The sequence below is a fragment of the Phoenix dactylifera genome, chromosome 13, assembly GCF_009389715.1.
Source record: "Phoenix dactylifera cultivar Barhee BC4 chromosome 13, palm_55x_up_171113_PBpolish2nd_filt_p, whole genome shotgun sequence".
NCBI classification, from domain to species: domain Eukaryota; kingdom Viridiplantae; phylum Streptophyta; class Magnoliopsida; order Arecales; family Arecaceae; genus Phoenix; species Phoenix dactylifera.
The window spans coordinates 2388935-2415745 of NC_052404.1; the positions used below are offsets into that span (position 1 = coordinate 2388935).

A 26811-nucleotide genomic window follows, 5' to 3' on the forward strand; every position below is an offset into this window, starting at 1 on the left:
CAAGATATGGCCAGGATAGTATGGCGCTGTCCTTGACTGTCGTGGCCAACAAGCAAAGCATGGCGTGGTGGTGTCGCAATGTACGGCCACGTAGGAGGGCATGGGCACGCACATGGATACGGCTGTTGGCAAGGCCGAATTTATCGAGAGGTCGCGTCATGCATTTGGCGAGGTTGGCTTGATGCGTGCTGAGGCTAGCCTAACATTCCGGATTCCGAGGTGTGCTCGGCGGAGTGCCTCGAGCTCAAGGGTCGGGGCGTATTATTGGAGAGGGCGCCCTGAGCTCAGTCGGAGCGCGTCGGCAAATAAAGAAGGCGCCCCGAGCTTGGTCGGGGCGGGTCGGCGATCATAGAAGGCGCTCGAGCTTGGTTGGGGCGAGTCGACGAACGTGGATGACACCCCGAGCTTGGTCGGGGTGGGTCGGCGAATATCCCTGAGGTCAAAGGAGCTTTCGGCGGAATTCGAGGTCGACTGGTTTTGGGCCGGACCGAGGTTTCGTCTAGTTGGCGTTGGTGTCTATTGGGCCGAAATTGGATAGCCTTTTGTTGTGGGCAGGATGATCCCCACCGGAAGTAATGCCAAATTAAAGGCTGGCAAGCTGTGGACCGAACCCATGGCTAATAAGAGCACCAAAATTGGCAGCTCATGCAGCTAAAAATTAGCATCCGGTTGCGTATCATGGCACTCGAGAATCCTAAACCACATGAAATCATAAACCATTCATGAATTCAGCAAAAGATATAGCATTCGATATAGCTAAACCAATCATGCAACGTCGTACGCAAAGTCTTCTTTTTCGCAGGTTCTTGGTTTGTGGTGCTTAAATTGTATTAAAAAACTTAGTTTATCTTGACAGCCAGCTAATTGTTTTTCATCATTATTATAAATTTCTGATATCATTTGGTTTAGAGGTCAACGAGATGGTTCGATGCACTTATATACATATATGAGTCTTTATTTTATTCTCCCATTGTTCTGAAAGAACTTATACTCTTCTTCCACATGCCAATAGAACTCCTATGCTTGTTTCTGCAACCTTACATGGGCATGTCATAGCAGCCAAAGTAACAATTCGTCACAATAATTAGAGTAGTTAGGTATATGTATCATTCACTTATTGTAGAAATCAAGAACTGCAGATGATACTTTCTCCAATAGACCATTTGCCAACCCATTCCCCTCTATTGCAATAAATATCCTAGATTGATTCTCTTTTCCATCTATTAAACAGATAATTGTAAGTTCAGAGAAATCAACGTTATATGTATGTATGTATATATGATGAAAAAGACTTCAAGCTTTTTCACCAGTTGATGCGAAAACATCTAGCATTCATAGCAAATAACACAATGAATTACAGAAAGAAAAGAGAAGAAAGTGGTGCAAAATCATCTAGCATTCATAGCAAAGAACACGATAAATTACAGACATATCAATAAAGAAAAGAGAAGAAAGTGACATATTATAATTTGGCTCTGGAACCATAAGGCAAAGCGAAATATTTCCTATACTCAAGCCTAAAGTATGTGCAAAGCCTAAATTAACTCTATTCTAAACCTTTGAAATAAATTCGTGAACTATAATATTATTTCATGATCAAGTGTGTTTTATATTCATAGGCCAATTGTCTTTAGAGGTGTTCTTTCATCTCTTACCCAAGAATAAATGGCTTTTCAATTAGAATTTAATGCTTCACTAATTAGGAACTAATTAGTGAAATCCAACTCAATGCAAGGCATCATCTCTCTTACACTAATGACCCACTTTGGGACCTCCACAAGGACTAGAATAGCTGCTACAGCTGCTAATAATGCCGTAGGAAGGAAGGATGGATCTTAGCATGGTTGCCACTTGCGAGCTCATTTTCGCAAACCTGCTTTCATGCAAGACCATGGCATCTATCTGTATTTATAAGAATGAGAACAGAATACGTATATGGTTCCACTAGCGAGTGAGTGGCCATGGCTCTTGCACCAAACAGAATTTTCTTTTCTCGTATTCTTTTATCAAATACGTATGTATAAAATTTATGCACAAGCTATCAAGCTATCAGGCTAAATTACCATTTCCTTGATCCAAAATTTTGCTCAGTTTTAAGACATCTATGTTTACCAAGTGAAAGATCGGTTGAACCCAAGGATTACTAAGCTTATATCATCTAAAATTTAGACTTATGCGAAGTACTGTTTTCAAGGGCCAGTGCAAATTTATTTTTTTGTTCTGGTATGTCCACTCCCATCAGAAAGTGTTTATCTTTTCTAATCTGACCTTGGGACCTAACTTCGATCACTGGGACCTAAAACTTTCACATTTGAAGCCCATCGCTTTACTTGGCACAAATTCCAATGGGATGTGGGTACAACTGCTATAATCGTCCAACAAAATATTGGGTTGCTTATCAGAAAATAATCATTAATAAATTATTAAACATTATTATTATTTTAATAATATCATTAGTAAAAAATTATTATTTCTTTTACTAACATACCATTTCTAGTAAAATATTATTTTTATTAAAATACTATTAGCATTATTAGTGTTATTAAATTTTTTAACTTTACTATTTTTACTAAAATATTGTTAGTTTCAATTAATGTATTAAAATATTATTGATTTGTACTAATATTTATATTAAAGTATTATGATTCTTTGATGCTAAGGAAAGTGTATCCCTAGGAGGAAAAAGTGGAAACTAGACCTCACTTTATAAAAAGATTAACGGAGCATTCTTCAAAAAAGGCTAAGAATCTATAAAAATAGATCTGCAATACTACCTTCAGAGGGCACATAAGAGAGTTGAAAAGTCCATACCAAATCGATGTAACCATGGATCCAACAACAATTGCTTTGGTAAATCTGAAACGAACTAATGAATGCTGCTTGATGACCTTCATTGCCAAATCACAAGGAGTGCTTCCACCCCACACTTTGCATTGAGCAAGGCATTCCAATCATCAAACAATAAGAAAAATGGAATAAAACACATATCATGAAGATCGCATTTAGAGAATCTTAACTATCCACTTGATAATGATGCATTGAAGACCTTTCTCACAGTCAGAGGCGGCCCAAGCCTTAGGCGACCGAGGCGGCCGCCTAAGGCCTCGGCCCAAAGGAAGGCCTCCGGCCCTCCACTCTCTAGCCTGGGATAGCCTTATCGCCCCTCATCGTCATCCTGGGATCGCCATGAATTTGGCTATCAGCTCCAGCTGCCCAGTGCCCATGATGGGATATTAGGATTCATAGCTGGCTGCCTGGCTGCTACCCTGCCTTAGCTGCCTACGAAGTACGAACGATCCAGCCTCCAGCCTCCAGGCATGGCCAACGAGCAACGGACAACGGGGCTATGGAGGGCCCTACGCCCCTACGATCCTCCATAGCCCGTCTTCTCCATCCGCCGGCCGTAGTCACCACTCACCAGTCCAAAATGGCAGAATCCCATCCGGCCATCCCAGATAAGAGAAAACCAGTAAACCAGAGAGAGTCCTCCTTCTAAACTCTTACTTCGGTTCTTCCTTCTTCCCTAGTTCCTCACTTCCTCCTGAGTCCTTACTCCTTAGTTCTTCAATCTTCGGTTCTTCCGAGTTCCGACTTCTGAGTTCTGTCCTTCGCCCATTTCCGGCCGTTCGCCACTCGCTCAGTCGCTCTCGCCGTCGTCGGTCCTCCCCGTCGGCACTCGGCCGAAGAGAGTGACGAGGGAATCAGGGAGGCGGCATCGCCAGCGTGACGGCGTCTCTTCTCCTTCAGTCCTTCTCGACCCAGCGCTCCGTCCTCGCCACCGTCGCCTACTCGCCGGAGCCCCAAGGTGAGCTTCTGCCTTCCGAGAACGGCTTTAGGCCCTTTAGGGTGTTCTCTTTGTTGGGATACTTGGGTAATGGGTTATTACTTATTTATTTTTGTTATTATATACTCATAATCATGATGCAGGAATCCGATTCCTACTTGGGTAATGGGTTACTTGGTGTTTATTTACTTATTTTTTATTTTTATTTTTGGAAGTTTATTGCAATATCCATGAAATTCTAAAAGGATACCACGAAGATAATTGGCCAAAAAATACTGACAGAAATCATGACGAGAATAGTAAAGATGTCTTAAAATTCAGAACAGGTTTGGTTATCTAAAAGATCTGACATAAAAAAACTAAGGCCAAGTGGCCAACCCAATATGCATGCTTGGGAATAGACTACAGAGGAGGTATGAGAAAGAACCCAAGCATGACTTATATAACAAATTTAATGCTCAGGCACAGGGCCCAGCTCGATAACAAATTTAATGCTCATCCTTGGTATCTTTCCTCCCTGGAAGGCTGGAACAGATTCAGAATCTGTTTGAAGAAATGCACAAGCTAGTCTGAAAAAAATGGGGGTCATTTATCACCTGAATCCTGCACAGCTTCTTCCAATTTAATTTCAAGATCATTTCTTTTAGCAATAAACTTCTGAATCTGAAGCTCCAGCTCCTCAATCTTGGCCTGATATGTGCTAAGAGAAATCTTTGCAGCATCAGCTGACTCTGCCTTGGGTCAAGTGACAGGCGCTTGAGTCTTGATGAGAATATGGTAGTCCTTTGCTCATCTGATTTTAGGAGAGCAGATATCAAGTATTCCTTTTCTTTAATAGTGGAGATTGCTTGTCTATATCTTTGTTCTGTTACTTCTGTACCAGACAATGCATGTTCAGTGGAGATTGCTAGACGAATTAATAGTGGAGATTGCTAGACGAATTATTTCTAAATAAATTTTTAAAGTATTTTATATTTATTAAAAAAATTTATTATTTTTTTTAAAAAAGGCCTCATTTAGTGAATTCGCCTTAGGCCTCCAAATACATTGGGCCGCCCCTGCTCACAGTAATAATTATACAGCAACATTTCAAAGAACAGAAGCAAACCATCAATTAGTTCTGCTTTCAGTATGTCATTAAGAAGTCAAGATGGATATTTGCTATCAGAAGTTGGCAATTGTAAAAAAAATAGAAAATATATAAATAAATCTACCTCATCTTATTAACTTAAGTTTTTGGGACAAGTGGTGATTTTAACAACAACCTTTGGAAGCTGGAAAATTCTATCTCGGGTGGTGTGTCACTAAGCAATTGAGTCATTAGCGATGACTGGCTTCTCCATGGCCATTTGAATCTGCTGGAAGGAATTGCAATTTTCTGAGCACCCATCATCCTTCATAAAAACTCAATGTAAGCACATACACCTAGTCCATGCCACAATCTTATCATCCGAAAGACAGAAAAGGGTTGAAGCTTTAAGTCAGAACCGAGAAAAGAAATTATAAGATTGTGATTCGTAGATATATTTTCATGACACTAAGGGTGTGTTTGATTCATGACAGAAATTACAACTAGAACTGGAATAGAATATGAATACTAGAAAAGAGTAGAAATTAGATTTTAGGAGATTGGAGCAATCCTATTCTTCCCAGAAATCGAAATGGAAGGAGCGACTTTCTCCAAACAAATAGCTAGAATGAGAGTCATTCATTCACATTCTAATTATTTCTGAATCCAACTCTCCGCAACCAAACATGCTCTAAATGTTAAACAACCTCCTTTCTTGTGAGAGGATGCATAGTCATTCGTAGCAATGAATCGGCCCCACTAACTAACCATCCATCATTCTCTTGTTTGCGGTTCTGGTTGGAAATTTTTTTGGCATACCAACTATATTAATTTGATACGACTTACATAGGGGGATCGAAAATATAGTGTGCCATTTGTCATGCCAACTATGCCGATCAGAAATTTAATCTATGTTTCTAAATATACTATCAAATGGATTGCTTTCATACATCGATGCTAGAGTCTCAATCTATTCTCAATATATTTCCATGATAGATTCATTCTTCCTGAATTTAAGAGTGATGAATTATGCTATACTCATATCAATAATGTGATTGTTTCTTTTAGTAGACCGAAGCTAAAACCATTAAAAAATTATTTGTTCAGACAACAAACTGATAGTTATTCTCATAATACAAAAGAACAAAAAGAAGTCTGCTTCCAACAATGTATTGAGTCGACCAAATCAACAGCTAAAAAGGAAGTGAAAGAATGCTTTGCATATGAGTACTCTGCTTTGCAATTCAATATGGGGGAAAACTTCTTTCCTAAATGCTGCTGAAAATGCTATTATGGTCACAGTTGGCATCCTAAAAGAGGCAGACTTATCAAATTCAGCAGTCTAAAGATAAAGGAGCACTGAGTTCTTTCCCATCTTTCATCTACATTTCCATTGCCTGGGTGCCATCTTGATAACAGGGGTAGCATTAAGAAGCTAATGTTTTGAAATTGGTGGTTTCTGGGGCTTTTCTCCGCCGAGATAATGAAACGATGACTATGCTCCTACTATAATTTCATGTGAAAGTAAATATTATTTAAACATGGCGAATAGAGAGCCTCTATTTTAATATATTTGCTAGATTAGTTTAGATTATCAATTTGTTGGGTTTACTAGCTAGTGAGTACAATATTTTTTTAAAAAATAATTTGGAAAGGCTAATCTCCATCTTTTTTTTTTTCTATTCTATGCTCTCTACTTGTGAAGGGATAACTTTTAATAGAAATCCAATTCCCTCTTATTGCTTGAATGACAAGAGGTGATATGTAAAGTGCTCCTGCATGGATCTTGTCACTGAAAGCAATCTAAACTGTTTTGAGAAACAAGCATGGTGCAATCCAAATAAAGACTTTTTTTTGATGGAAAAAAATTCAGAAAAAAACGAATACTAGCTGCATGTCATGTATCTAAAGTAGAATGGATGACTCTGATGGGTCAACCATAGGGGGCAAAACTATGGCTTAACTTGATGATCCATGAGAAATTAGAGTATTCATGAAGTGCCACATCAAAGAGCAGATAAGGCGGCCGGTGGATTCCGGATCCCCTCCTCTCTAGCCTAAATCACTATAACTCGTTTGGTTCGCAGGAAGAATTTTTTTTCACCAAAATATTTTTTTAAAAAAGATGATTCGTATAAATATGATGCATGAAAAATAGTTTTGGCACGTGGTTGATTATAAAAAGGTGAAGAGTGATTTATATTTAGTCGAGCATTTATTTTCATCGAAAAGTTATATGGAATACCTATTATTTTTTTAATAAAGTAAAATATCTTACCTATGGAGATGGGAGAATAGCTTCTTCATATCCTCTATAATTTTTTTTATAAAACATAAAAATTTTATTTTAAAAATATTATCTATTATTTTTAAAAAACTGAAACTAAATAAATAATATTTTTTTATTTTTTTATTTTTTCTGCGGACGCGTGCCCAAAAGCAGGTAGGGGTAGGCCATCCATCCCAATCTCCTGCGTCAATGGTCAGCGGTTAGAAAACGGTCCGTCCACGCTGTTCCTCCGCCCAGAATTAAAAAAACCATTATAAAAACCCAAACGGCCAAACCCATCCGCTGCCTCCACTGTACCACCCACCCACCACCTCCGGGCCCACCCGTCTTGATGCGGATCACAGCACTCCCAAATTCGCAACTATATAAAAAAAATGCTGAACATCCCACGTGGCGTCTGCATCCCCATTAAATCAGCCAACGCTATCGTGCCACGTCGGTCTGGGAAAGTGTTTGGGCCGTGTAGCCATAATACTCTACAAACTGTCCCCAGAAGCGGACCGGAAAAAAAAGTCCATCCCTTCTTTCTCTCCCTCTCCCCGTCGTGCCACTCTTTCTCTTCTCCCAGAGAGTCAAACTATGGCTGAGCTGAGCTCCGACCATCGCCGGAACTAGTTACCGCTGTCTTCTTCTCTCTCTCTCCACTCTCCGGTTTTTTTGGTTTACTTTTTTTTGCTTTATTCTTACCGCCTTTTCGTCTCTCCACATTCCCTGCGCCGATCGCGGGAACTCCGCTCAAGCGAAGCAAAGAGAGGGTTTTTGCTCGAAATCTAGGTTTCGCAATCCCGACGCGGTACTCTGATACGCGGGATCACTGGCTACTTTGGTGGTGGAGGTGGTGAGAGGCAGTTCTACTAGGGTTTACGGACGGCGGCGGAGGCGATGAGGTGAGATGGGGTGCGTGCTCGGAAGAGAGGCGGCGCCGCCGCCTCCCTCCCGGCAGAGGGAGACGGAGCGCAACCACCACCGGGAACCTTCGGCGGTCGCGTCTGATCGGAAAGCCCAGGCCTCGCTGCCCAATTTCGAGACTGGAGTTGACGTTCACGACGCGGATCGGACGGAGGAGAAGAAGGAGGGGGAAGGGGAGGTAAAGGTTAAGCCGGATGGCGGCGGCGGCGGCGGTGGAGGGGCGGAGAAACCTCGGCGGAGGGACAGGCGGAGGCCGAGGTTGGACCCGCGGCTGAGCAACCCGCCCAAGGGCGTGCACGGCGAGCAGGTCGCTGCCGGGTGGCCGGCGTGGCTTTCCGCTGTGGCCGGGGAGGCCATCCGGGGATGGACCCCTCGCCGGGCTGATAGCTTTGAGAAGCTCGATAAGGCAATCCTCTTGCTTTTTAATCTCTTTTCCTATTTCATTCAGGGTTTTTCTTTAATGTTTTTCTAAAGTTACCATTTTGATCCGTTGTTTAGATCGGGCAAGGTACTTATAGTAACGTTTACAAGGCTAGAGATATCTTGACGGGCAAAATTGTTGCTTTGAAGAAGGTCCGGTTCGATATTTTGGAGCCGGAGAGTGTGAAATTTATGGCCAGAGAGATCAACATCCTGAGGAGATTAGATCATCCTAATATTGTGAAGCTGGATGGATTGGTTACTTCTAGGATGTCATGTAGTTTGTATCTAGTTTTTGAGTACATGGAGCATGATCTCGCTGGTCTCGCCGCCAGCCCTGAAATCAAATTCACAGAGCCTCAGGTTTGATCTTTTATATATCCCAATGATTACTTTGTAAAAAAAGATTGCTCCTTTGTCTCCTTTTTTTTTTTTGTCCTATATTTAAATTGTAAAGTTCTATTTTGAGCAGGTGAAATGCTACATGCATCAGTTGCTGTCAGGGCTCAAGCACTGTCACAACCGGAGGGTGCTGCACCGTGACATCAAGGGATCAAATCTCTTGCTTGATAATGCTGGATTACTCAAGATTGCGGATTTTGGGTTGGCTTCAACCTTTGATCCAAACCATAAGCAACCCATGACGAGCCGGGTGGTCACACTTTGGTATCGGGCACCCGAGCTTCTCCTTGGGACTACTGATTATGGCGTGGGGGTGGATCTCTGGAGTGCAGGCTGCATTCTAGCAGAGCTCTTGTCTGGGAAGCCTATTATGCCTGGGCGGACGGAGGTATCTCATCTTTGATCAATACTATGCACTAACCACATCCATTTCTGCCACCTTATCTATCATATGAGAGATCTTTTTGTTATTTGATAGGATGACGTTCATTTCTTGGTTATGTTTTGCTTCTTTTTGCATCACTTGTTGATTCAAATGGATGAGAAAGATCTCCATCTAGCATTGGGTATGGTATATTTATGTTATAATTTTGCAATCATTTGAGACAATTATGTGTTTAAATGGATGGATCTTGTATCTTGATTATGCTCTATTAGTTCAACAAATATAAAGAAACTCCCATGCAAACTATTGTTTATTCAAATAAATGCAAAGTCATCTCATCTAGCATCAAATATTCTTTGGTTTCTTTGTTGCACTCTTGTAGCTTGTGTTATTTTATTTCATATTTAATGCATGTATTCTTAAGTAAGATTCTACTCATGTACTAAAACTAGTGTTTTTATTTCTTTCTAATATTGTCTATGAACTGGACCCAGAGGTGTTTCCCAGCACCAGAGAGGTTCCAAACTACTCTTTTCTTCATTTGTTTTCTTCACCTTGGGCTTTCATTTTCTCTCTTTTCTTCCCTTCTATGATTTGTTTGGTTTTGAACAGTGCTTTGCGATATTAGATCTTCTATTAACAATTATTTGTTCCAATTGCAAAAATCTAGTGCTTCTAAATAATGGTTGTAGTCCCAAAGAATCTGGTACTTATAACTTGTTCAAGACAGCTAGATTTGTAAAGTAGAATATGCTCTCAATGCACCAAAATATGAAAATTATGTATTAAGCACCTCAAAGCTTGAGCTTGTATTTAAATAAAGGCCTTAAGGAGTCGTAATTGGTTTTCAGATGGAAGCTGTAAGCTGGTTGTAATTAGTTTCTGGATGAAAATCTAACTTTTAATTGGTCAGGAAATGTTGTAGAGGAAAGTCAAATTTTTGGCCAACAGTGACGTATCTTGAGATGGAGTGCAGGATTTCTTGCATCCTGTGTTCTAGTGTTTGAATTTCGTTTTCTAACTGAAAGATCAATATCCATTATTTGATAGGTAGAAGACAAGGAAAATCATCGAAGAAATTGAAGACCTGTCAAAAGAAAAGGTGAAAATGCAAACATGAAACATGCAGTCTCATTATTACAATGGGGCTAATTATAGTCTCTCACCTCTTAATTTCAGGCATTTCAGTATGATGTTGAGTTTTGCCCTCAAATACCTTCCTTTGTTAATTTAAATTCCGAATGTCCATATCTATCGGTACATTTGCGATCCAACTCCACATAGTTTGCACTACCAAGCCTTTCTTGAGTAAGTCCACTGGCCACCAAGAATATGAATGATGATTTTGTTCTTCAGTTAGGTTATCTGATAGGAATTTTCATGTTCGTAAATGCTAACATATCTCGATTCCATTTCTTGCATAAACTTAATAAAAAAGTCTTTTAAGAATTTGCTTCCTGGAAGAATTGCCTGAGATTTTGGCAAGGAAACATGATATTGTTACTGTTGATAATTGTTAGGAAGTACATGGCTTTATTTTTGTTCACTGCCAATATGTAACTGGACACTGATTATACTTCATTGCCACTGTGTAACAATAGCAACCATTTTTACCTATGCCAGGTGGAGCAACTGCATAAGATTTTTAAGCTGTGTGGTTCTCCTTCAGAAGCGTACTGGAAGAAATCAAAGTTACCACATGCTACACTATTTAAGACCCAAAAACCGTATAAGCGGTGCATAGCAGAAACATTTAAAGATTTTCCACCATCATCATTGCCTTTGATTGAAACTCTCCTTGCAATTGACCCTGTTGAGCGTCAAACTGCCTCTTCTGCATTAATGACTGAAGTGAGTTTCTTGTTCGTAAATAATTTTGATGTTTATTATTACCTTTATAGTATTGCAAATGGCATTGCAATTTGTTTTTATTTGGATGAAATATCCTGTAAGTTGTTACGCAGGTGTTAAACTTTTCTTTCAGAATGTGTTGAGCATAAGACTGCTTTATTATTATTATTATTATTGTAATTATTATATGATTATAGTAAAATCTTTCATATATGGTTTCTTAGAGAAAGCTATCAAACTTTCGTATAATCAGTTATTGGAATCATGTGGAAGGTCTACAAGGAGGGCGAAGATCCCAGCAGAAATGGTGGAAGTCGAGGAGAGATGAAAAGGTTCCCTTGATTGAGTAGTCCTTGATAGGATAGAATGGGGAAGGGTTAGTTCAACTAACCTGGTGAATAAGGCTACTTGATTATGCATAAGAATACAATATTGGCATTTTGCATACATTCTACCTTATGTGCTTCAGGTATCTTGGCTTATGTTTCCCTTATTGATTATAGTGTTATCATACTTTCACCAATTCAGTTGAGTGCAGCATCTAGTGTAGTCTGGGACTGAAACTATATATTACAGAAGGATCACCAATTTTCGCTAATAATATCTGGTACCATTTTGGCAGTCATGCATTTGAATTGCCCCCTCTGTACATACATTAAGTGATATTCAGGAGCTTGGGGAAAACTAAATATTACATAAAATTTTGTTTCTGTTGTAATAAAAAGTTAATTGTTTTCTGTCTTCTTTCTGCCATCAAAGAATCATAGTTATATAAAGTTTTCATGTTCAGCCACAATCAACATTCTATAAGATTGCTTGTTTGACCTGAATAATTTTTAATCTTGCAGTTCTTCACAACTAAACCCTATGCATGTGAACCATCAAGTCTGCCAAAATATCCTCCAAGCAAGGAGATTGATGCTAAACGAAGGGATGAAGAAGCTAGAAGGTTTTTGATCATTTACTTGTTACCTTCTTTAATTCAAGTTTTGAAAACCTTTTTTATGGAATCTTTGCTATTTAAATCCGGGCGTAAAGCATTCAAAACTATTTATAGAAAGACGCCATCCTGAGGAACTAGAGCACCTCCATATAACCACAATAATTGAAAGTGTTTTAGATTATTTCACAGCTGAGAAACATATTTAGATTGTAAATTAAGCAGTGCACTTAGAGAGCTCTTTTTCTTTTATTGATGTCTCCATATCGCATTCATTTATTAAGGAAATTTACATACTAGATTAGACTATGTTTGCTTACATTTTTTGCTTCAACAGAGCATAGACAATTGTTACTATTGTAATTTTTCTGATAATTTTCTACAAAAAAACTTGACTATGTTGAAAGATGATTTACTTTGATGTCACTTTGTTTGATAAGTTATTCTAGCATCCTTGAGTGAATCTCTGATGCAAGACAATCTTAAATTTGATTACTAATTTCATAAGACAGATGCAAACTTTCAAATTTCAAAAAATGTATATTATTCAAGTAATCATCTCAACAAGCAGTCAAGCTGAAGTATAATTCCAAATTTCCAATACTATGATTGCAACTATGAAGAGTTTGATTCATTCGTAATACCAATAAGTTATGGGACAGTTTCCTCTCATTTTCCTAATTATCCAAAGAGGATAACTAAATGACAAACATCTGGATAATATGATTATTATTTTATAAAGAGGTTAACATAACTTGTTTAAAGCCTGCATTAAAATTACCTGATTAGCATTTAGTGGTCACTCATTCACATAGTTACAAAAGAAACGAGTTATGGATACATTAGTAGAAACTATGGTAGCTATATATACCCGAAGCTGGATACATGTGCCGAACAATAGTGAAGTTCGAATTTGTCGCTTGGGGGGGGGGGGGGGGAGAAAGAAAAGGTCTTAGGGGAGTTGGGTAGAAGATAAACATGCTGATTTAGGATATCTTGACCTTAGTGAAGTATATAGTAATCTAATTTGTGGAGCATCTATTGGTAACATGACTTGCGTCAATCAGAGGCATGTGAAGAGAGTAATTTTTATAATGCAGATTAAGCGTCTGACTGTTCAATGAATGATAATATTTTGTAATGAAGAGTAACATGAAGGTAAAATTCATGATTGGAAAAGTATAGCAAAATATCTTAGGACTGCCAAGCAATACCGCCAAAGATCTAATTCTGAAGTGTTCACATGACGAGAGGCTTTTCAATGTGTTTTAGCTTAATTTCAAGCTTATTTTTCTTACTTAACATCCTTGCACTTCCCGTCAACTTTGTTCAAAATGGATTTACTTTCTTTTTTTAAGAGATACCTAGAATTTGAACCCTAGCCCTCCTCAAGGGTAAGGCCTTTAGGGTGAGGTCCCAACTGACTATACTAACAGTTGTTGGCATCTGTGAATGTACTTCTGCTTAGATAATTTAACTACATGGGAATAGGTAATTGTGAGACAGTTATTGCTAAATACAACAATGTATAAGAACAAATGTAAATTTTCTCAATCTAGTTAATTTTTAGATTCTGATGGCTTCGATAGCATTAGCAAATTCATGTTAGTTGTGCAATTTACATACATGATCTTGGCAGTCAATTTCATATCCTGTACTCTCACAGTTTCTCCTCAAAGCTACCTTTGACATTTGGTGATGATATCAATCTCAGCAAATGTTTATTTTAATTGAAGTTACATGTTGAAGTCACATGTTCTTTTGTCTTTGATTTGAATGTGCATAAGAAGTCAGTTTGACATTTAGATAAGAGCTTTCCTTTTTTTTTTTCAAAAAAAAGAGAGGAAAAGACCTAACCAACCATGTTATTGAATGACATTGCTAACTTTTTTTGGTGGCACCATTGTAGTGGAGAAGAGAAGACCGTCCAGTCTCAAACACCATCATCTGACCTACCTTTCACATTAAACTGTTAAAGCCAATTTATCTTCCTTTGTTTCCCCCAACCATTGAATTTTTAGAGGTCTGACAACAATAGATTATTTGGGTGTCTTTTAGGGCTTTTATAGAGGAGGGATGAGGATGTAAATTTTACACTTTCATAATTATATAAAAAAATGATTTTTCTTCTTCTTGTCACCATAATGATATTTTATAACATGTGATATTGATGTTGCTAAATAATATTTTATATTGACGTCTTTGAGATGGACATGTACTTAGTAAATAAACACCATGTCGTCATACTTAATTAGTTATGATTTAAGGATGTTTATAACTAAATTAAATAACTGTACTTAAATCACATGTCTTCCATATTCTTTTTTATTTGGTACCGATTGACTCCATTTTTCTTTTATATGCATTGCTCCTGCTCTAGTTTGACTATCTGTCGGTAGCATTTTCATAACCAATTTATTGTTGTTTTATTTCCAGTTTTTGTCAATCATAAGATGCATTGAAAATTGTCTTAGGTACTGACATAATAAAATTCAAAAATATAATTTATGTTCCTTGGATTCATTTCCCATTTGAAGATTTTTTTTGCAGACTATCATGAAGCTGCATGTTCTTGTTTTTGAATTATAAAATGCATAAGGTGCTGTTAAATCAAAATATATGAATGTAGGTTGCGAGCTGCTGGTGGAAGAGCCAGTGGCGATGGAATAAGGAAGACAAGGACACGTGATCGAGCTGCTAGGGCAGTTGGAGCTCCCAAGGCGAATGCTGAGCTACAAGCAAACCTTGATGTATGTCAGATTAACTGCTGCAACAGCTTTTTTTTCCTTCTTAGTCTTTCCATTATTGAGTGAACCACATGTTCTTTAGGTAATCAACATATTCTCTCTCTCTATATATAGATATATATATATATATACAGAGAGAGAGAGATGGACAAGAATCTGGTCAACCAGATTTCAACTTAGATCCAGTCAGTAGGGTGATGGGTCCGATACTGATAATCCAACTAGATATGATCTATTACCTCTAATATGCTTATATATCAAAAAGTCATATGGCTTGGAAATCCCTTGCCTATGCACCAAGTGGTCAAAAAACATGCATTGTTTTGTATTATTTAAACTATATATGGTTACCATCAATACATAGGCTAGGAGCATCCAATTACATAATTTGATGTGTTAAGTAGTTTAACAATAGTAGATCACATCTAGGTTGGATATAAGTGGACCCCCATTGTTAAGTTGGAACTAAGTGGATCTGAGTTAAAATCTGATTGAAAGGATTCTGGTCCACCTCACGTGCGCGCACATAGACATATATACATATATACCCACAAATATATATTTGTATAAGTAATAAAAAAAGTCTACTTTCTAAAATTTAGTTGGAACCAATTGCAATTTCTTTGTGGAGTTTTTCTAATTGTTGCTTAAATAAAACAGTCATCTTAACTAGGATTTAATTACAAATGAATGGTTAGTTAATTGCAATAATAGGTAAACAATGAAAATATTGTGCCCAATATATATTCTTGAAAATGTCAGGTGTTTATTCGCAGAACCTGACATTGTAGTTTGCTAGATGATGTAGATCTGCTTTCCCATTGGCAAAGGTCTACAAAATTATTTTCAATTTATACTGGGAGATACAATTATTTGTAATTTTTGAAAAAAATGATCAAAATGCACAATAATAAGGCCTAGCTGATACTGATTTGGTTGGGCTACTCGTATGATTTCAGATGTTCAGAATACTTCTGAAATACATATGGTTGTTTTTTGCCAAGCTGCCTGTACAATTGCATTTTTAAAGTTTTAAAAATGCTTGTTGGTTCAACAATTATTCTTGATTTGTTCTCTATTGTTGTCGGTCATTCTCTAATTGCACTGATTTGGATAGATGGATTGCAACTTTGTTATTCACAGCCTTGTTTGTATGGCTATTAAAAACAACAACCAAAAAAAAAAAAAATTGTTGGCTTCCGCAAATTTTTTTTTTATACTTTTGTCTTGGCTATCTACCCTTCACTGCAAATGGCGGACCATTTTTTTCTGCTCTCACTTCTATCCAAGCTAAATTCACCACTCTTGCTGCTTAGAAAAATCTTGACAGCAACATGCTAAGCATCACTAAGTTATCTGAGGTATCAGTTTTCTGCAACTGAAGATAGTAATAGTGTTTGTTAGATGTGATGAAACCTACTGCCCAGTGACTGTTTTGTTCATATTTGTTTGTATCTGAATGCATGGTTGCAAATTGGGATAGTGTATATTAGCACTGTCAAAACAGATAATTAAAATTCTTTTCTGTACTTACAGAGGAGGCGACTAATAACATACGCAAATGCGAAAAGCAAGAGCGAAAAGTTTCCTCCACCACATCAGGATGGGGCACTCGGCTTTCCCTTGGGTTCTTCGCATCACATGGATCCTGGCTTTGATCCTCCAGATGCTTCATTTAGCACAGTTTTTCCCTACCAGAAAGCCCCTGTGTCGACTTGGTCTGGTCCATTGGTGGAGCCTGCTCTAGTCGGCCATTCGAAGCGGAAGAAAGAGTCTCGCTCATCAAAACCTCTTGCTGGTGCTCATGTTACAAAGGAAATTCAGAAAAAATAATGCTCAAATTTGATTTTTAGAAGAAAAAAAAGATTATGAGAGCCACACAGTTCATTGAAATTTGAAAGATTAATTTTATAATATGCCCTTGTTATATTAGGACATTAAACGATAGCCCTTCAATGGCAGGGAAGCCTATTTGGTGTCTAGAGACAGAAACAGTCTTGTTCATTATTTCCATTGTTTTCTATTCCTTTTTTATCTTTCCTGTTTTTTTTTTTTTTTTAGACCAGGATGTATAGGCCGGAGAGACATATTTAGCTAGTTATCATGTGTATTTTCCCCCATATTGGAAAACTGAATTCTGGTCATGTAGGACTGAATCATGTAGTTCTTTTGAAATCCTTTCATTTATGTGTATTTGGAACATTTTGGTTGCACCATTTTGCACTGTATGGTACACCTGGGCGTCAAGGCTCGAGAGGCATTGGCATCTCTTGCAGTACCTTGAGAGCTGAGAAAGAAGAACAAAAGATTTGATGTACTTTCTATTTCACGCTTCTCCCATATGTTTCATAGCTACATAACGGTCAGTGTATGTACATATATATATATATATATATATATATATATATATATATATATATATATATAACATAATGGAGGGCCTGGTTTAAACCTTAATTTCGCTTCTAACATTTGTAAAAGCTCCTTCTACGTCCCCCTTATGTATAGAAATATATATTGTAACGAAGGTCCAAGGAATCATTGCAATGGTTACAATAACCCGGTCATGGTATTCATTTTAAACCACATTTAGTAATGTTGTTATCCCTAAAGATTGGACCCACCCCTCATTGAAATCTTTCTTTCCCAATCAAGCTTTCAAATGGAATTTCCAAGAATGAAAGCATCAGCAGTGCTGTAATGGCCGTTACAGTCATTGCAGCAGAAGAAATAACATTGAAGGGCTTTATCATGTTATGTCATCTTGATTCATGGAATAAGATGTATGTGAAATATATAACATTGATGCTTTCTAATAAAAATGATTTTTATAGCAAATGACAATTAGAAAACAACCATATCTTAAACAGTCATTATGTAAATGTACAATGTAATGTTGATCAACCAAACTAGTATAATGCCATGGTAATATTTTTATTTTAAGCCATGGCCTAGGGACAAAATGGGTGAATGAGGCTGATCATTTTGGACATTGGCTTGACCCGATGATAGGCCCTTAGACCCAACTCAGACCTTGGTTGGCATCACCTGGCTTCCAAAAGATTGAAATAACTAAAATGTAAAACGGAATTATAATCAAACTTTGGAAACAAAGCTAAGATAGGTAGGTCCACCATCTTAAACTTCACAAAATCCACAGAATTTGATTAACGGAAATAAATGATTGAACCAAAAAACCAACCCTTCCAAGTTTGAAGCATTACATGCACTTATCGACTAGTATTTTTACAAGGGGGGGGGGGGGGGGGGGGGGGGGGGCAAATTGCTTCTTTCTCGTCTCCTCCTTGACGTCGAGCTGCCACCTGACCACCTTCTTTCCTGCTTCAGCTTGGATTTCTTTATCAGAAGTGATAGCTTGAAATCCTGAAGTCTTGGAGATAAGTAATAATGTTAGAATTTTTCTTTAGGAGATAATAATGTCAGGGTTTAGAAGGTATTATGGGTAGAGAGAGAGAGAGGGTTGCATATTTATAGTCCTAGCAGGACTTTTGAGTAGTGCAAATGACAGAACCAGTCTTCTTAGAATCTCAATGAACTATTGGGTTGGCGACTGTAGGAGGCGAAGGAATTTGGATCAAATTCCAAGTATTCCATTTTGACCTCATCAAAAGAATACTGTTCAGTTGGTAAAGAGAAGCCACAGTGCAGCCAGTGATTTTTCTTTTTTCGTTAAAAAACTATCAGGATTTCGTGAGAAAAAAAAATATGGCATGAAGAAATTACAAATAGAGTAGGGAAAGAAAAAATTAGCGGTCAAGACAACCACTAAAAACTAGCTATGTTTTATAGAGTACTTGCCTATATGGCATGCACACCTACCAATAAGAGTAGGTGTCAGATCGAATTAAGATGTGTTTATGGATTGAAGGTTCTAAACTCAATGTCAGACCGAATTAGATACAGATAAAGCTTATCTTGTAGTTGTTGTCTTAACCTAGCCCAGACCTGAACCAGCCTAGCCCATTGCCATCCCTATCAGAAGTCATGGTGGTGTGTGAAAGAAGGTAGTTTGATATTTGGTTATTTTAAATGCCTTGAGCCAATAAAAGAATTGCAAATGGAACACTTCATTCATTGCGAGAGTAGATAACATAATCTCTAAATCGTTCTTTCTCATGTTGCAATGGTCGTTCACCCTAACTATGAGTGCAAAGTTGTTTTGAGGGATATCCAATGATCATAGCTTATTGTATTAGAATTTTAACTTTTTGAGATTAAGTGACAGTCACTGATATTATTACAACCTAGGACCTCATCCAAAAAAACTAGCCAAAAGATAATGTTTGAGTTCTTTAGTCCTATATAAATAACCAAAATTTTCTCGGTGAATAATCAATGTGGGACTAAACACACGCCCACACGAGTTCTCACAGATATAAAACTAAAATATGATGCTCCCAACATCAAATACATACAGGGATTGGAAGATGAAAATTAAGGAAATGATGACAATCCTCATAAGGACATGGAAATTTTGGTCTAACTCTCAAGACTTTCAAAATATGCAAGTTATTTCATTGCTGACAATTTACTTCTTCTTAGAAACATCTTTATAGCAAAATGGTACCCATTTCATCATAGATTAAATGGTTTCAAAGGAGAAGATGTGGAAAAGAAAAGAGGGAAAGAAAAAGAAAAAGAAAATGAAAGGAGAGAATAAAAGAAAGAAATAGACAGGAATATGGGAAGTTTGTAAATTTACAGGTCATGGAATAATGGCCTCTAGAAAGCCATTCATAGAAATGTGGGAATATTGAATCTAATCATTTGGGCTAAGCTCTAACAGGCCCTTGCTAACCTCAACAGTAACCCTTAGTACAAGTGCAAATTTATTTTCTAGTTTGCTTATCTATGAAATATCAAGTGAAAGTATGGTATTATTCATGACCATGATCATCACATTCAGCCCCAACATCTCTTACGTAGCAAAGTAGCCTCCAATCAGCAATCTTCAAGTGAACATAATATAACATGAGATAACATTTGATTACAACACATATTTGGCAGTTATGGTCTCTGATAGTTTTTGCAATATAGCCATCCTTTGTGTGATTAAGCTGAATGGGTGAAATTATAGGAGAAACAATCAAATTCCTTTGAACTTTTTTGAGGGGAGATTCCTCTTTTTACTTGGTTTAACAAGATATATCTTTAAGGTTCTCATATTACAAGAATAACAAATTTCAGGTTTTTTGGAAAAAAGAAGGCCAAATGCCTCTAGCATAATCAGTTACATGTAATACTTCAACAAAGCATGCTAGAGTTCTAAAAGCCGACGCAGATTCATCGGAGATATGTACTTTTCATCCCCATCAACAAGATGCTTTGCAAGTATAAGATTTGCTGCCTCACTTGGATGATATGGATCCCAAAACACATGCTTTGAACGTTCTTCACACATACTTGATGTTGGGCCACATGGAATAATACCTGCAAATTGTCCTCCATTGCCACAACAAGCAATACTTGCTGTTGTGAACCCTACATGAATTGAACATTCATTAATCCAGCTAGCCATTGTCATAAGAGTTCGATATGTACAACTATGAATGTGAAATTAGGATGCTATAGGAAAGCAATCTCACCATATGATTCATAATTTGTGAGGAGATCCAAAACTAGATCATACACATTTGCAAGGACAAATTTGGCTCCAGGGAGGTTATCATTTAGTTCAGCAAGTAAATCCCTCAACCGGCCGTTGTATTGCAATGCTAATTGATTCGGTAAGCTAACACACTGTGCCTCCTTAATTCGATTGATTGTCTTCTGATAGGGAATGCAACCTATTGGTCCAACATTCGCCATTACAAATTTTCGAGCATCAAGAGAGTATAATCTCTGCCATCAAAACACATAATTGAAATTTATTATGCTAGTGTTTTTGTCATGTAAAGTAGATAAGTTGAGGGGGAATAAATGAAAAGCAAAATTACCGTAAGTTGGTTTCTTATGTTGCTGATGAGATCATCAATAAATTCATCTGGTGTTTGAAGATATCTTTCTCCTGCAGAGACGACAGGCAGGAGGTAATTGTTAAGAAAATCATTTGATCCGACGGTAATCGAGAAGATGGCCTTCTTTGCTAGGAACTGTTTTGATTTTGCCTTCCCCAGTAATCCATTGAGTTGTTGTCGAGTAATGTTGAAGTAATCAACTTGAATGTCCATTCCAAGCCTATTAACCTGCAAAAGATTTGTACCTCTTAGCAAAAATGGGGGGCTCTAATGTAGGCTAAAGATAAAACTGACATAAGAAAGCAGAGTGTGATCAGCTGCAAGTAAGATAAAGTTTTAAGAAACCGCAGTGTTTCGAAACTAGATTACATTATGAAAAAAGATCCTCTAATTTATGAACATAAAAAAGCAGGGCAATTTTTTTTCCATTTTCGCAAAATAAATAGTCTCAGTTTTTTTTTTTTGCAATAAAAAATGTTTTTACCACCGATAAATGATCATTAATAAAACCTGATTGACAATCCTTTAATAATATAAGATGTTACATATGAAAACAAGATCAACTCACAAATATTCTCCCTGTTTGGTTCATAATTCCTCCACCTCCAGATGCGTAGTTCACTCCATTCAATATGGCAGATCCTGTTGTATTGGGAGCTAAAAACGGGGGAGAGTAGTTTTTCTGCCCTAATAACTCTCCTGCAGCAAGAAAAAATGAATTTACCAAATTATTCAACAAAGAGCATCGTAATAAGTATCTAAAACCCTTTTTACCATCAATTAGATGATCATTTGCACTAAAATGAAGGTATATGCTATCTAAGTAATGGTGTGGTGTGCTAAGAGATCGTACCAAGTATATAAAACCATTACGTTATCAATTGGAAGATCATTAGCAACAAAATGAAGGCATACGTGATTCATGCATGTCTGTCCACCTCTTTCTTTTTGCAAATCCTAACATATAAGAATGCAAACACACACACACACACACAGAGACGGAGACCATACCAACAATGTCAGCAATAGTCCTTCCATTGGTGTAACGTCCGGTGGGCTGTCCACCGGAGGCTGTGAAGTCGATGCCATTAGGCCTTATATCGGCCTTCGACAACGACGGAAGGTAGTTATTATTGCCGCAGTCGACAAGAGAGTCCCCAAATACAAAGGAGGCTCCCAACGCCTCATCACCTCTGCTGACCGCCACCATGGTGCAAAGCACCAGCAGCAGCAGCAATGGCAAGCCCATGGCCATCTCGCCAACTCTCTTTCTCACTGAATCAAGCAAGTTCTAAGGAGAGCATGGTTACAACCCAGAACGCTACAGAGTTTATAGCCACTCTTTTCTTCATAGAGGAGGAGAGCGCCCAAGACTAAAACACTTCAACTTAACCTGTGCTAGTTATAGCTATTGGAGTTCGGTACGACCTTTCCTTTTGGATGTGATGGGGAGAAGGGGAGGTTGAGAGGAGTTCTAGCCTTCTAGAGCTGGTGGTTCATCAAGACCCAACGCTTTGTTGCCTTTGTCCATCCATCTCCTTCCGGCTTGTCCATGCGTTCTTTGCAATTCATTGTGGGTCAAGGGAGCTGATGCGTGCTGCAATCCAAGATCAACTTTTTTATGCATGAATAGGTGGAAATTTAGGTAGCCGTTAGGTGGGAAGTTGAGTACCTGACCATTAATGGAGACAAACTTGTTCTTCTCCAAAATGGCCTTACGACTGGGGTATCTGAATTTGTTTTAGACCAAGTTTTCCCACGTTCCAATCTCATACTAGATTTCATACCCTTGCACATTCTCTAGATGGATTTCATTCGGAGATGATGGTAGCAAAATAGTATTGATGAGAGGATCTATCATGCAAATTTTTGCAGATCGTTATGGGGGGAGGCGGTTTGAAGTGCTAAAGTTCTTTAGTCATCTTTAGGTTTTTAGTTGCTTGGGAAGGTGGCAGCTGGATTATTGGTTAGAACTTAGAACAAACTAAAAGATATCTTAGAAGTTTTGTATCCTGCAGCATATGTTTTCACACAAGATACAGGAAAGTTAGGTGAGTCCATGATAATATTGGGTGGTTGGTAACCCACCACCATTTCAGCATCCTAGATCATCAAGGCTGACTAAATCATAGGGCTCAGTAGGCCGGTGCTGGGCCAAGTTTGTCAGGTTGGGCTTTGTTGGGCTAAACGGGAAAAGGGCCAAAGCCCAAGAACAACTGCAAGCCTCTGCTCATAACCCCCCCCATAAGAAATCAAGTCCATGCCACTCCCATAAACCCCGGAGGAAATCTTTCTAGTCCTACGTGTCACAGCATGCTGCAAGGCCATTCTTACCTCCTTATAATTATGAGAGCACTCAGAGCTTCCATGCTATAACTATAATAATTTAGAAAAATAGCTAGCCGAAAGATATTTTTTGAGTTCCTTAGTTCTGTATAGATACCCAAGATCTCCTTGGCGAATAACCGATGTGAGACTAAACACATGTCTAGACAAATCCTCACATACTCCTCCCGTTGTAGCTTTGATGTCTTCGTTGGGCTAAGGATTCAAATCCATTCAAATCTAATCACAAGCATCACGATTGGCTCGTGGTCAGCCTTATGAGCCTGTGCTGCAGTGTTCCCTAGTCCACATAGGCTATAGGCTAGATCTGCTTTGATATCATTTGTAACAACTCAGGACCTCATTTAGAATGGCTAGTTGAAAGTTATTTTTTAAATTTTTTAGACCTATACAAGCATCCAAAATCTTTACAACGAATAAACAATTTAGGACTAAACAACATAAGACTTCCCAAGTGTCAGCATTTTAGCTTGCTTTGTACAATGATTAGTTCAATTACATCGTATAATCCATTATCTTATTTCAGCAGCCAGTCATATTGATGAATTAATTCAGTTTTTAATGTACAAACTCGTAGAAAAAGAAGAAATTAAGAAACATTGATGTGAATGAGGTGTGCTAGTTCTAGACTCAGGCGGTGCCACAACCACGTCAACAGAGTAAATGAACAGGCACTGGTAGATCACAAGGAATCCAGATTGAGTTATGCTGGAAGAAATAGCAACTGTTCAAGATAGTGACAAGGTGTTAAAAAAAAATGAATTACTCATAATAGCGCAAACATTACATGGATATGACAAGACTATCCCAAGTATGATCCAACAAGGTGTTAAAAAAAAAAAAAGTTGAAGGAATGGGTAAACCTGCAAGAAGTTGAAGGAGAAAAGTACTACTAAAGAAACAGAAGACCATTAGATTTGATGCAAGAATTATTAGTGAATGCAAAACAAAAAAGTTGATCAGTTAGTAATAACTATCAGGTATCTGATAATTCCACAGTACCATAGATTTTGTGACTTGCTGTCTCATTAATGACTAATCGAATCATATGAGAAATTTTTTAACAATCATCACACTAGGAAAAAATATGACCATCCTACCATATCTAAGTGATGCATGCTTCAAAGAGTGATACAATGGCCCATGCAGCCATCCACTTGATCAGGCTGAAGAAAAATTAATAAGCTAAATGACAGCTTCTTTGCCAAATGTTTCGCACTACAGCCAAAATAGAAGAGATGATCAAAGTATGCACTGTTCCATGGTATGATATAAGGTCTACTTCATAACTTAAGAGACTTTGAAGTTATTCCCAATGTGATATTGAGTTGAAATAAATTTGATCCAAGATATAGCATTAATTCCCAATGATAAGCCAGATCATATCCACTGCAAGAATTCTAATAATACAAGGTACCATCAATATAGGTTTATTTTGCACAAAAAAGCATCAGTGTAGTCTACTGTGAGCTAATTAATTTGCCTTCCCTAATCATAAATAATTTTCATAATTATCTGAAACAGATCCATGGCCTGGAGTTCACTTGACAATAGGGTAAACCTAATGTACGAATTAGCCTACTTTCAGACATCCCACATCAGTTAAATAATTTCTACGAATTGAAATGATCTCCTCACATGATACCTACTTCACCTATGAAAAACGCATTTAATTATCGAGATCTCTTAAATGAATTGGTTCTGCAGAAGATTTTTTTTTTAGCATATCTTTCACCTTCAATATCAATACCAGTGACTATTGTTTTATTGATTTATATTGCAGGAATAATATGACCAGAAGCATTTCAAGTAGAACATAATGATCAACTCAGGCAGGCTCTAACCCAATTGGCACAGCTCCAGCAGCTTTTCAATTCTTTAGTTCCCTCCATATGAACTACAAAGTCAAGGGGTTGATTCATATAAAACCTTATACTCAATGAGAGTGGGAGCCTTGGCTTAAAGCACTTAAAGAGAAAAAGCCATCTGCATTACCTCTCACGGACATCCTTTGTGGAGATACCATTAATTTTCTAGAAATTGACCGGAATAACATTGCAGGCCATCCATCAATCAACCAAATATCATTTATTAGAAAAGTGAATAGAAGGCAGTAGCCAGTTAAAAGATGTACTCATGACACATTTAAAATAAGTCACACAAAGGACCGAGTGTTAAGGTCCCTAACCAAATAATGGATAAATTTGTTTCCTTAAGTCCACAAATCATAACAAGAGGTAGATCAGTTGTCAAATGTATAAATCTTTGAGTTCATTACCAATGGAATGCAAAAGAATGGCAAGAAAACAACTCAAGAGAAACATGATATCCTCATTACATCAAGTAATCTGATCTTTTATGGAGCTGATGAGCCACTCAGAAGCGCACCCTCTCCTACAATCTTCTTTTCTGCAATAACCACTTCACCTTCATCCGTTTCTTCGACAGATAATGTTTCTTTAAAATCATTGGAACTTTTGCCAATTGAATCCCCTGCAAAAAGAAAACAAATTGATCAAAACAAAAAAAAAAACATCTTAATAAGTTATTAATTTTATGATGAAAAAGCTACATTATTAAACTAGATTCTATTCATTAGAGTCCGACCTCCTAAATAATGACCATGATGAAACCAAAAGAACGTATCCAAAGCTTTTTTGGTGGAGAATGTAGAACAGTTACGTATTTTCAAACATCAAATTTTATGATAGACTAAGATAATGGAATCTAAGCATGGTATTTTGTGTAAGCCAAGAAAGAAAAAAAAATCAAAAGACACAGCATGACGCAAAAAAAAAACATCGGTAGTGTTTTGTTTGTGTCTTAGTCTAAATGGCCTGGCTTGGTGCATGGCATTTTTTCGGCAAGCTTGCGCGGTAGCATGAGATTAATAGGTCTATTAGTCTTAACGTATACATATAAATTCAAAAAGTTTTCAAGCATGCATACCATCATCATCATTTTTGAGGTCAACCTCCTCTTTCTCTTCCTCTTGTGTTTCTGTCTCGGTTTCTTTCAACTCTTCCTCCATACCCTCCTCTTCAACCACATTAGCATCACGATCTTTTCTCAGCGAAAGGTGGTCGACCTCTTCGCCTCCGGCCTCTGCTTCAACTATCTCTGCATCCTTCCTTGGCGATAAGTATTCATTCGGCGTCTCATTTGTTGTCAGCTGCTCCTCTTCAGTGTCCCCCACCACCATCGAAGCAGTAGGTTTCTCGTTTCCCTGCAAGCCGCCATTGGTGTCTGCCATCTCCGCTTTCTCTACGATGGACTGCGAGCTGTTGTCGGCCGAACTGACGTCTGTTGTCGTTGAGGATGCTTTGCTCTTCGAAGCGGTTGCTTCCTTTTGAGAAAGCTTGCCGGTGCTCACCGTGTTGCCGGTGGCCACATCCTGCTGCTTTGAACCACCACAGCCCATTGCAACACACACACAGAGAGAAAGAGAGAGAGGAATTTGGTTGGAGTACGAAGAAAGAAGAGAGAGCTAGGAGAGGAGAATTGATGGAAGAGAGGTTTGAAGGGGAATGGAATTCTTATGGAGTCTTTTGACAGCTTGGAATGAGGAGGGTGGCGCTACTTTGGGGAATGAAACGTTGTGACGACTGGAAACTGAATGGAATTTTGGGGGATTCTTGTTGGCAAATGGTTGAGGCTTCGCTGTCGCAGATCTTTTCTCTCCGATTTTTT

The 26811-nt window shown here is 38.0% G+C and overlaps 3 protein-coding genes across 3 annotated transcripts; 1 reads left to right on the forward strand and 2 right to left on the reverse strand.

Annotated features, from left to right (window-relative positions):
• Nucleotides 1–7645: 7645 nt before the first annotated feature.
• LOC103711730 (probable serine/threonine-protein kinase At1g54610) lies at nucleotides 7646–17110 on the forward strand. The gene is made up of 7 exons (XM_008797989.3): nucleotides 7646–8458; nucleotides 8551–8835; nucleotides 8945–9262; nucleotides 10883–11110; nucleotides 11959–12059; nucleotides 14680–14800; nucleotides 16334–17110. The coding sequence occupies exons 1-7, from the start codon at nucleotides 8036–8038 to the stop codon at nucleotides 16628–16630; spliced, it is 1773 nt and encodes a 590-aa protein (XP_008796211.1). The 5' UTR covers nucleotides 7646–8035; the 3' UTR covers nucleotides 16631–17110.
• Nucleotides 17111–19909: 2799 nt separating this feature from the next.
• LOC103711729 (GDSL esterase/lipase At2g23540-like) lies at nucleotides 19910–22317 on the reverse strand. Its single transcript, XM_008797987.4, has 5 exons — nucleotides 21787–22317; nucleotides 21344–21474; nucleotides 20755–21003; nucleotides 20404–20659; nucleotides 19910–20299 (listed from the first exon to the last, which is right to left on the reverse strand). Exons 1-5 carry the CDS (start codon nucleotides 22028–22030, stop codon nucleotides 20076–20078), a joined length of 1104 nt encoding a protein of 367 aa, XP_008796209.2. The 5' UTR covers nucleotides 22031–22317; the 3' UTR covers nucleotides 19910–20075.
• A 3160-nt stretch (nucleotides 22318–25477) lies between these two features.
• LOC120112934 (resistance to inhibitors of cholinesterase protein 3-like) lies at nucleotides 25478–26542 on the reverse strand. Its single transcript, XM_039133147.1, has 2 exons — nucleotides 26071–26542; nucleotides 25478–25614 (listed from the first exon to the last, which is right to left on the reverse strand). The coding sequence occupies exons 1-2, from the start codon at nucleotides 26540–26542 to the stop codon at nucleotides 25478–25480; spliced, it is 609 nt and encodes a 202-aa protein (XP_038989075.1).
• Between the last annotated feature and the right edge of the window lie 269 nt (nucleotides 26543–26811).